Source organism: Meriones unguiculatus, chromosome 1 (assembly GCF_030254825.1).
Source record: "Meriones unguiculatus strain TT.TT164.6M chromosome 1, Bangor_MerUng_6.1, whole genome shotgun sequence".
Lineage (NCBI taxonomy): Eukaryota > Metazoa > Chordata > Mammalia > Rodentia > Muridae > Meriones > Meriones unguiculatus.
In genome coordinates, this window is record NC_083349.1 from 39,361,652 (window position 1) to 39,373,952 (window position 12,301).

Here is a 12,301-nt window from a genome sequence, read left to right on the forward strand (position 1 = left end):
GCAGAGGGCCTCTGATTGATAGCATAGAAACCTAATTTAGCCAAACTCAATTCTGTTAGGAAAAGGAATCCCAGGTGACCAAATTGCCATTGCACTGCTGAAAGCACCAGAAGAAGGAAAAGATGGCAGTGCATGAGAAAAGGTATGACTCTGCTTTTGTAGCCCACTCTCATTTTAGGTCATTGTTCTGCACTGAACTGAATTAGGAAGAGTGCTTTTAACACAGCATATACAGACCCGGGTATTAGAGGCAGGAAGCTTCCAGCTTACATTACAGATAATAAAACTAAGCATATCTTAAACATTTATTAGGAGGCACTATCTTGATATATAATCATCCATCCAAAGGACAGCATAGTGCCAGCACAGGCTGCATTACCTCAAGAAATTTTTGGATGAATGGGCAGTGAACTCAGATGCCAGACCAAGGTTACAAGGTAGTAGCCATAGAAACAAAACTATAGTCTCTATATGCTGCTTTCCTATAAATACTCTCAAATGAGTCTATGGCATGCCTGAAAATACTTAGAAAAACTCCAGCAGCTACCTTAGACCAGCCTGTTAATGGCTGACTTAAGCCCATGCACAGATTACAAATGTCTATGACCAATACATGAAGATGTTTCCTGCAAATGTCTTGTGTAAACCCTTGCAAGATCCCTACTCCACAAAGGTGTTCCCTCTCAAAAGTAAGGTATATAGAGGCATGGACCAGAATTCTATCAAACACCCAGTGCAATACTAAATGGTATGCGATAGATTAGCAAGTAAAGGTACATAATCACTTACTCTTGAGGGACAAGAAGAAAATTTCATTACTTATATGCACAGTGGCCAGTAATGGCCAGAGAGTAGAAAGGTTCTAAAGTGCACTACTAAATAAATGTATTTATTTATCATGAAAACTGACTAAAAGGCCTTTCAGACACTATTCATCATTCTTCAATTCAAGTTATAATCTCAAGACTGAAACACAGAAAATTATTTGGGTGTCTACCTTATCAGTTCTTCCAAGGAGTGCTATGTGACCTTCACTCTCCTGTCTTTGTAAGAGAGAAAGTGAAACACCTACCCTGGGGAAGGCCCTGGGGCTTTATGACTTAACATTCTCCCAAAGTCCCCATGAAAAGGATGGACAGCCACCCAGTGTACCAAGAAAACATCACCATCATACTCACCAACACATACTTCCAAAGACAACCATCCTCCCTCTGTGAGCTCTTAGCAATAAAAATGGCAGAGCTGCCTCAAAAACCTGCCAGAAGGAGAAGTTTGATTGTATTCCAGTTATTTAAAAAGTAGTGTTTGTTCAATTTGGAAAATACACAAGAAAGATCAGTAAATCTTTGTATATATGCAGACAGTAACTCAAATTGAAAAAGACTGTGGGCATGTTTGTAATGAAGAATATTAAGTGGATTTGGTAGGCAGTTAGACCAAAATGTGTTTCTCTGAAAGATGGAAATTGTTTCCAAAATTTCAGTTAATCAACAGATAGTTCAAAGCCATCACCTTCTTAGATGCCTGGAGGAGTATGACAAATCAAACATACTTTGCATATTTTGCCAACAGATGGTTGATTGTTTTCCTTCTCTTTACATTGATCTAAATCTCTTGTGTAAGACAAAACTGAGTGGTTTATCCCATATAATGTTTTGATTTGCTGGCTTACAACTGGAAGCATATAGTTGGTAAGACAGAGTAGAGCTGGGAAAGAAATTAATGTTCTAAAATGCTTGCTAAGAGCTGGGCATTGTGCCTGGTACTTTGCACATGTAATCTAAACCAGTCCCCTGAGGTCAGTAGTTTTATCATTTCCTTTTTACAAAGTGACTCGGGTCCAACAACCATAGACAGAACTGCCATTCTTGCCTTGATTTATGTTGCTGGACATCCTCCAGCACTCTGTAAAGCTTCCTCCAAGGGGGACAGAAATACTGTGGAATTCTACTCATCTTTCAGATTTATATTGTTCAGCAGACAACCTCTCTGCCAAAAGACAGCAACCTATAACTTGCTCTACATAAGATCAAGAGAAAGAGGATTTGGATAATCAAGACATCAAACTCTGACAGTTTTGCCATGGCTGACGCAGGTGTACAACATCCTCTAAGCACAGGCGAGCTGTATTTCACAAGAGAGGGTTGTCACACGTCTAGAGACTGGAGCACCAGGATTAGGATTCAGCAGTGGAGGAAAGAGATGTGGTGGTCACAGGTAGACAGGGTAATCGCCTTTTGTTTTCTGATGCGGTACTCAGCTGAGTTCAGAATCATTTTCATCCCTTTTTCCTCCTACCTGAAATTTTTGCTTTCACTAATAGTCTTTAAGTAGATTCATAAGTTAAAGTGGGGCTGGAGGAAGGATGGAGGACATAGACAAAGAACCAGCACGAATGACTAGGGTTCACTGTCATACATTGTTTAATCTCCAAAACTCCAGTCTCTCCTGCCCCTCAAAGAGCTGCTGTGCCCTCCCACACCCCCCTTGGTACCACGCCCTCAGGACGTGCAACCGAAAATCAGCACAGTAGCTAAAGCATCCTCCTTTGCCCACCTTGCAGTGCAGAAGCACTTTCCAAAAAGGAGAAGGTCTTTTGCTCAGCTTTTCAGAAAAGCATTAACATTTATTAGCGTGCATTCCCCTTGCAGGGTGAATGTTTCATGATCAACTATGAGTGGCAACAAATGGGAACTGCAACCACAAGCCACCCACTCTTCTAGTGCTAGGAAATGCAAGACAGACCTTGCAATACAGGCTTCTCCATTCTGGGAAAATCCCACTCACATTCTGGACAAGGCAGCAATTGACCACCGCCCATAAGGTTATTAGAGGCGATAATCAAGGTTATCAGACTTCAAAATCAACAAGGAGCAACTAAAATGAAACTCTGAGCTGGCATTATATTGACGCTGTATTTAAAAACTAGAACACATATAACAGGACTGAAAATCATTTCCAAAGCTCAGGATCATATACATATTTTAAATTTAAATCAGATCGGTTCCCTAACAACTCTGAAAAGAAGGCATCCATTGCCTTCCCAGGTTTGAACAAAAGCTTGCCTGCCTCGGGTTTGCCTATTCATTTGGTTTATTGAGTACATTTCATCTTCCAGGCACATTGGACTGTGGGTTTTGAATTAGGATCAAGGTCTAAAAAATGACTTACATGAGCTCTTCACTATTGGAAACTGCCCTTACTAAATCACTCTGTAATGCCTTTAACACACAACTCAATCTTACTCCACTACTGTATGATGAGTTATTACATGCTGGAAGGACTAAGCACATCTCATCTGTATAATTAATGGGTGCATTATACAAAGGCACAAAAAAAAGAGCCCAGTAGCATCTATTTCTGTCCTGCCAATTTCAGTGATTTCGTACAGGAGCAGCCAAACTGAGACTGTGCAACCGGGAACCAACTAAACGGCCTCTTTTCATCAACTCCAGTTGAAAGCTCCGGCCTAGATATTTTAGCAATAGTTTGCCAATATACTGTATGTCTGATTTGGTCTGAATGGTATGGAAAGAATAATAAGCTCAGAGTTTTGAATCAGGCTTAGATGCAAGTTCTGACTATTTGTCTAAATTTTTGGATAACTCACCTATTTACTTTTTTACATTCCCATCTACAAAATAAACATAACCTGTGAGGTAGGATTATAACGTGGAATGCAGATTCTACATAAAAAGCAACTAGCTCATCATAGATATGATGAGCAAAAATCATCAAAGACTGTGTTGAACTGGCTCTGTTTTACTGAATGCAATTCATTATGAAATTAAAACAGAAATAAGAGCGAGAACACAACAGAGATAAAAATTTTAGGCCTAATTTGTTTTTATCTCATAAGACCGTTATTTTATATTCAAGCAATTCTATAAAGGAGAGTGTTGATTTTAAATAACAGAGCTTCCAGTGGCTAAGTGAGGTTGAACAGAAAAAAAAAAAAAAAAAAAAAAAAAAAAAACAGCCATTTCCCCAACTCCTGAAACTGACCCCTATTCTTCAGAATAATGACTTCCATAGTACCTATTAAATCATGGACATGACAGAAGAAAGGAAGAAAAAAATACATTGGTTGACCTTAAAAACTATGTCTGGCTCAGTAACAAAATGCCAATTTTGATTCAGTCATCAGCACATAGCTCTTTACTACACTGAAGGCATAAGCTGCAGAATTGTTAAGAAATGTGTCTTTAAGCATAGTCTTCCTTTGAATAGGATTTTAGCATTGATCTTCTATCTCCTCAAAGTAACTCCAGGAAGAGGGTGTCGACTTCACTGTACCAGAGACCTACCCTGCCTTCCTCCAATCTCTCTCATCTTCTGTCTCACATCTCGTTTTCCCTTTTCTGATTTCGTCTTCATCTTGCTGCCTGTAGGTGGTCCGGCCATACCAGACCATGTCCAACCCCATGAGCAAGCTCACCGTTCTCAACAGCATGCATTCCCACTTCATCCTGGCTGACAATGGGACCACGGGAAAATATGGAGCAGAGGTGAAACTCCGCAGACAACTGGAAAAGCACATTTCACTCCAGAAGATAAACACAAGTAAGTAAGCCACCCTTTGGCTAGCGTGTATCGTAGAAAAGAATGCTAAGTGATTAACGCATCCTATGCAGCAGTGGTGTGAAAACTCAAGAAAGCTGTGGGCACCAGCCATCGTTCCTCCTGGGCCAGTGGGTAGAGTGAGAGGGAGTTACCCAAGGGAACACACGTGGAAGCATGAGAACCATTAACACAATTAATGGGCTCAAGCTCATTTCTTCACACATGCAAACCGCATCCCCACCTGGGCTTTAGGAATGCAGATAAGCTTTCTCTCAAACTTTTCCTGCTTCTTTTCACAGTACCCCAGAGAAGAAAGGCACCCCAGAGAAATGGCTGCTATTTATTAAGCCCTTTTTGAGACTAAAAAAAAAGCAAAACAAATCAGTCTTTGATCTTAGCACAGAAGGGTCTCAAAGGAGTTGAATGTTTTCTAAACTAAAGCATCCCAGGCAGGCATTTTGCTCAGACTCTACCACTGCTTCTATATTTATGTACATATTCACTGTTGCCAGCTATGCATGCATTTTGATGTAAGTTCTTCTGTGTGCCACATGATGCATATCTGATGATGGCTCATAATCATTTCTCTAAAAACCTCGTGAGCTCGGTAATGAAGTTGTCATATAAACATTTGATTGTAAAAGGAAAGGATGCTCCCTGATCATCCACTAAAGGTCCCCTCAGAATAAAATTCTTTTGTTTTCACAAAGTGACATGTGAGGCTTCAGTGACTTGCAAGTTCAGATTGTAAATATATTTATAATATATATGTATATATACACATATATGTATAATGGATGTATATATATGGATGGATGGATGGAAGTTTACATATAATATTAAATTCCAAAGCCAGTAATTTCAAGAAAAACTAGATTCTCTTTGGCTACTCTTCAAAAGCTCAGCACCATGTGGTTCAACTTTTCCAAATCCCATCTCTCGTCTCTGCCTTTGCCCCAGATGGATGTTCTTGGCTATAGCCGCCTTCTTCACAGAGCTAGGATGTCAGGCCTCTCTGGCCTCAACTTCACCTTCTTATGTCCTCCTCTCTAGTTGTCCCTTTGGCTGCTTGCTTAGCCCAGCTTCATACTTTCATCCTATTCCGAGTGAAATCTGGAATAGTAAATTTGGCTCAAGTCTAAAATTTAACATACGTTAGTAAACTCTTTTTCTTCAATCTTTGCAGCTGTTGCCCAAGAGAAGCACCCGTGGAGAGGGGTACAGTAAAAATAAAAAAATTTAAAAAAAAACAAACACAAAAACCCTAACTGATCCAGAGGCTGGCAAAGACAAAGCATTATTATCAGCTTTGCTGAAAATACTAGCACTTACCTTCATCTCCATATTTGAGAGAATAAATGGGGAGATGTTATATAATTGGTATTACTTTAAGTTATTTTAGGCTATAGTATTATTTTATTTCTCCTGCTATCGGGTTAAATATGAGAGTTCAATGAGAAACGAGCTGGAAACTGAAAGACGGGAGAGCAAGGACAATAGAAATAATTCAAGGTCAAATTTAGTACAGGACAATGAGAAAGGCTTTGTAGCCCAGCAAAGCCCATCACTATGCAGGCCCTGATGGCTCCTAAACTAGCTATTCAGTAATTTATAAAGCAGAGGCTAGATTTGTGGTTGGAAGACTTAGGTACCCAGCTGAGGATATGCAAGAGGATATGCAAGCTGGAGTTAGACGAGCCAAGGTTGTTAGTTAAGTCTTATGCTTGACAGCTGCCCAGACAATAGGGTGCCTTTTGTTCATTCCAGAGAGGACACCTTTTGGTATATACTTCACATGCCTCAAAGGATGCCTTTCTCCAAAGGTTTTTAAAGTGCCAAGGATAACACTGGTCTTCTGGGAAAGAGGACAGAAAGAGTGAGGGGCAGGCAGGAAGGCTCCTGAACAACCTCTTTATGCCAGCGTGCAGGGCAAACATGACAGATGGTTAGGTACACTGGAGGAGACTCAACAAGAGGCAGTCATGGAGTGATAACTCTTCAGGATCCCATTACATCTCATTTGTGAAGATGCTGGACCATTGCTTTGTTATCAAAGAAGGCAGCATTTTGAGATCATATTCACAAGTGGGAACCTAAGCAAGAGATGTGGTATAGAGGAGCATGGACCCCAGTACTGAGGGGCTTATTTTGTGGATGGACTTTGAGGCATCACAGAAACCTACATGCTCTCACTCTGCTAAGAGCAGTTACAAGAAGTGGATAAGAGAAGCCCAAAAGTCAGGGAAGCTAAGGAGAGAGAGAGGTCTGGGAGCTGCAATAAATGTCATGAGTTAATTTGTGTGCCTCAAAGGATGCCTTTCTCCAAAGATTTTTAAAGTGCTCAGTGTATAACTGGCCTTTCAGGAAAGGAGAAAAGGATCGGATCAAGAGGCAGGCAGGAAGGCTCCAGCCTACCGTTCTGGCCTTAAACTCAACTGAGGTTTACCTGGCACCGTCTCTGGGTTCCCCTGGTCTATAAAAGCTTGAGATGAGAAGCCACTAGATGAGTGAGTGATTCCTACATTATAAGGTAGATTTCACTTCGTACAGTGTTCAGATTCCAAAGGGCAAGAAAACAGCAAGTTCCTTAGGTGTGAGGAGTGACTCATGCTCTCTGAGAAGCTCCCATTCACTTAGCAGCATGGAAAACAGCCCATAAAACCACAGGAACCACCAGGGCAGAACTGGGAAGGGCCACAGAGCAGACCGGCTCATAGCATGTGTCAGCCTAAGAATATTAACCTTTAAGGCAATCTCACCCCCTGTTTGAAACAGAAATTTTACTTTCTTATCTGAGAGGTTCATCCTTTTAACAATTTTTATTCGACAAGTTCATCCTAAAACTTCCACTTATGTTTTCATTTCCTGCTTTAAAATGGTAATTATAAAGAACTCAATTGCCTGAAAATTTGATATTCTACCATAGCAATCCCGCCCACCATTTCTTACACCCATGATGGTTCTTAGAGACATCAGGACACACTCAGCATTCTCCTCACTGAAATACAAGGCCTCATCAATCAGGGCAGACAGGTTCAAAGCAGTAACATGCTCACGAGCCTGTTTACTGACACAAATGGCATCAACTTGTGGAGAATACATTTGTTAAACACAAAGTATATCCTGCTCAGAAGACCTATGAGCCATTTCTCATCAGCAGGCCAATTATTAGTAACATAACCGAATGTCTGTACATTAACGTACACCCTGACACACATTATCCCATCCAAATCCCTCTCTACCAGTCAGCAGAAAAACGCTGTCAGGGATTATTGAGGGCTCTGTTTATAAAAGAGAATTCTTTTAGACATGAGAAATTGCCTGCTTTAAAATCTGCAATTTTTCAAACTGCTGATTTAAGCAACTGGGGACAATGCCAATTATTCCTTTAGTAAATAAATACCTACTGAAGTCTTAGGAAATACCTACTATTGTTAAGACCAAAAAAAAAAAAAACCTGAAATAATTTATTGAGCTTAAGTCAAAGACAAAGATGGTAATAGGAAAATAAATGAATATGCACTACCTGATAGTAATGAGTACTATTAAGAAAAACAAAGCCAAGGAAGGTATCCATGGGTACATACATGTATATGTCTGGAGGACTGTTTAGTCATTGAAGCAGGGGCCTGACTACAGATAAGGATGGCTGTGGAAAGAGAATTCTGGGTAGCATGCAGGGACAGAATCTTCGGGCCTTCGATGAAGAGCTTAGCAAAGATTCACATTTAATTACAATGAATTTGGATCTAAGAAATTAAAGACAATCACCACTGTGCTTTAAAAAAATTACTCCAAATGACATGGAGAGATTAGACTGGGGTAATGGGCAAGATAAAAAGCCAGAGATGCATTTAGGAGAATCTTGCAGTATCCCCAAGCAGACAGGGTGTTGGTTAAGAAGCTGGAAAGGTAAAGCCTGATCAGAGGCAGGATTTAAAGCATAGATGGTCTGTTCCAGAAGGCACATCTAAGTGTCTTCATGATACACTTCAGAACAAAGTTCCAAACATGCAAAATCAGAGTATGTTTTGATAGCATGGGCATCACTCTGACCACCAATAGCACATACTACATATTATATGCCTTTACCAACTCAAGGCCTCTGTGCACCTCTTACCTGCCATCCTCTGGATAATGATGAAGGATGTCCAGACAGCATAAAATTCCACCCAGAAATATCTCAGCACCAAAATACTTATATCTTATGTTGGCCACTGATGGGCTAGAACCGAGTGGTGGCATCATAATAAATAGTGATCTATAAATCTTTAAGAATTCATGCTTCTTTCTTGGAATAAAAATAAATAAAAAAAGGTTACTCATGCGGGGGTGGTGTATGCCTTTAATCCCAGCACTTGGGAGACAGAAGCAGGCAGTTTTATGTGAGTTTGAGGCCAGCCTGAGCTACAGACAGAGTTCCAGGACAGACAAGACTACACAGAGAAACCCTGATGGGGCGGGGGGGAAGGCAAGAAAAAAATTAATGTTGAGAATGACAATAGATTTGAGGACACGAACACAGAGCAAAGAACTCTTTCCAGTTTGCTGCAGTACAATAAGGCACCTATTGATTAATACTTCTTACCATACGTCTTTAAACAACTGGAGAGGCATTTGAAAACCCCACCATAGAAAAATGACTAATGTTGGAAGACATGGAAATCCTTACTAGTATACTTCCGTCAGTGCATAGAATACCTACGTTGGCTGCCAATGATGTACTTCACAAAGACAAATACTTTTGATAAAACCACACCATTTCCTTGTCCATCATTATTTGGCCACAGCTACCACCATGGACACGCTCAAGATACATTGCATACATGCATAAAATTTTCAGGGAATAAATAACTAGTATTTTAAAAATATTATTTTGTTATTAAAATTACCTTAAAAGTTGGATGATCATTTTTTCCAATGCCAAATTCTACCCTCGGTTTACCAAAAATCATAAAACAATGTATGACATTGCAGTTCACAGTTAGGAAGGTTAGAGCATTCCCCGAAGCTATAACTTTCTTTTAAGAGTTTGAAGGAAGGAATATTACTTGGGGAGAAGAAGAAGTCTTTGCCTTATTTTAAGTGCTGTGAAGTGCAGTGACAGGTAAATGTGGGAGGGCAGATTATCATAGTCCTAGGACTTTAAATAATTTGCTGGTTTTCTCCTAGTAATGTTTATGAATCTGTGAGCCTGATGTGATAGTTCACACAGTTGTGATTAAATAAGTGAACACATAAAAGAATTGTGACGTGTCAGTTCAGACCTTTGGTCCACTTCCGGCCCGTCAGTAGAAAACACGGACCGTGCATGTTTAAATGGCCTCACTGCCTTAGGTCCAGTCCCCGCCCTGATCTTCTGCCCTGCAGCTTGTCAGAGCCAAGGTGTTCGTCAGAATTTCTTCACCATGTTTCAACCTGGCTTTGCTAATTAAGTATCTATCTCACCCTTCAGTCATAGAGAGGGTCCAGAGGGAGAAAGGAGGCTAAAAATTATATCCTGGCATATATCATCAGTGGCTATTAGCATTAATTATTAAATGGTAATTGATAGAATTTCTTGGTCTCTGCAGTAATAACCAGAAATCTCTAATTTTCCCTGAATAGTTGAAAATCTAGTTGTCACTAGGGCCTGAGTCAACAGTACAGATGAGACAAGAGGGCTGCCTTTGGAGGCTGAACCTACTTCTCTGTGTAAGAGTGATCATGAACATCAGTCGGGCTGATGTGTATTCTGCCTGCGTTGGGATAAGGACCTGGGCCAAGGCAAACTGACACAGATTGTCCTAAAGCCTTAGATTTTCTTCTGATAATTTACCAAAAGGACATTGTAAGAAGAGACCAAATTCAAGTTGTCTTTGGGATCCATTTGATTGAAGTGGTGGTGGCTCCCCACTTTCTATTTTAGATCTCACCAAATGGAAATTTCATTCGGCTTGGACACATCATTATACCATGCACATCCGTTTAGGACATCTTTGTGAAGCTAGAACTCCCTGGCTTTTCCTCCCTGCTTAAATGAGAGCTCTCCATTAGGCTAAACCCAGTCCTCTCACAATATCCCACTACAGACGCATATGCTTTGAGGTTTAGTTGAGGGCAGCATCACTGGGTGCACTGAGGTTTTCACAGTCAACACTCCTGCCACTTCTGAAGTTTGCTACACAGATAATTTAATGCTGTTTGCCCCAGAATAACATCTGACATTTAACTGTGGCCTTGCCTTCTGCGGCTACCCAGAGCATTTTTCTCTAAAGGAATAGATTAAAATGAGTTTGACATTTATTTTTAAGTAAACAAGAAGTAGAAATGATTGTAGAACTCCTAAAATGTGATTAAATTATGTTGGAATTTAGAAACCTCTGAGGGGACGTTTCATAAAGTTCATGTTGCAACACACCTACTCACTTATGGTTTTGTACTTATTAGCACAAACTACAAAATTAACAGTCATGAGAGAGGTGTATCTCTCATTGACACAATGGCAGCCACAATACATCCCAGGTTTTTGTGGAGAGCATTTTCCCTTTTCACTAAGATGACTCTTATGAACACGCTGGTCCATGAAGTAAGTCAAAGCTTTGTAAAAGCCAGTTGGTTAAAAAGAGATTAGGATGTCTGGCAGTGGTGACGCACTCTCTTAATCCCAGCACTTGGGAGGCAGAGGCAGAAGGATCTCTGCGAGTTTGAGGCCAGACTGGTCTACAGAATGAATTCCAGGACAGCCATGGCTACACAGAGAAATCTTATCTTGAAAACCAAAAGAGAGGGGTGGGGGAGAGGAGAGATTAGGAAAGCTCAGTTGGTTAAAATTAAATTGAATTTGAAGTTAGCATGTGTCTATGGAGTACACACCAGTTTGAAGAAATTTATGACAGTGAAGTTCCTATAATTAGAAGTAAACACTCATGACTGTATCATTTATATCTTGATTCCTTTGCTACCATACTCAAGTGATCACCCTGAAAGATGAATTCTGTGTAATTCTCAGCCATGGTGACACAGCCTCCCTTAAGAGACACTTAAAAGTGAAAGAGGAAATATCGAGGTATCCCCAATGTCTGGTACTTGATTAATGGCATGGGAGGGGAGCAAGAACACTAACATCCTATGATATGTAAGACCGCTTCCCAACCAATGGCATCCTTTAGGATGTGCTTGCTATTTAAGTAAACATACAATATGGATTTGTATGTAGAATGCACGTAAGGGATAATGGTGAGGTTAAAAATATCCAACTATTTTGAAGGACTTTGGTGCCCTTAAAATCCATTACACCAAGTTGGACGCCAGCTGTGATACTTCCTAAAAATCACTGTTTGTAGGAAATTCTAGCATCACCAGTGCTGAGCATGAAGCCTATTCTCTCCTGGACATGCCCAGTGGCATCACCGTATTAGAAATGTGTTTGGAGTCAGGGAATGGACCTGAGTTCACCTCTTGCCATCATGGCCGTAGAAAAGCTACTTGTTATTTGAAGGGACACACTGACCTGCCTAGCAGGCAGAACCAGACTGTGATGTAAATCAAATCAGAATTTTCAATTCAGCAGTGCCCGCTCCTAGACCGCTGCTAGACCGCTGCTTTGGATGTTTCAGGCTCGGTGGTTTTAGGGCTTTAGGCTGGGGGTTTTCCTGTCACAGTCCTTGGTGTCCAGAGAAAATCCCACAGTCTACAGTTGTCAGCTAACGTGGAAATGAGACAAAGGCCCGAAGCCAACTAACTGCTCTACCTCTGA

The 12,301-nt window shown here is 40.6% G+C and overlaps 1 protein-coding gene across 19 annotated transcripts in view; it reads left to right on the plus strand.

The window, feature by feature from the left end:
* The window catches only part of Trpm3 (transient receptor potential cation channel subfamily M member 3), a 539,859-nt gene that overhangs the window by 291,320 nt on the left and 236,238 nt on the right, over positions 1 to 12,301 (plus strand). For all 19 annotated transcript variants that reach the window (XM_060387559.1, XM_060387459.1, XM_060387502.1 and 16 more), the window contains exon 6: positions 4,392 to 4,563. In XM_060387559.1, coding sequence (XP_060243542.1) covers positions 4,392 to 4,563 — 172 coding nt within the window. The remainder of the gene's footprint in view (positions 1 to 4,391; positions 4,564 to 12,301) is intronic.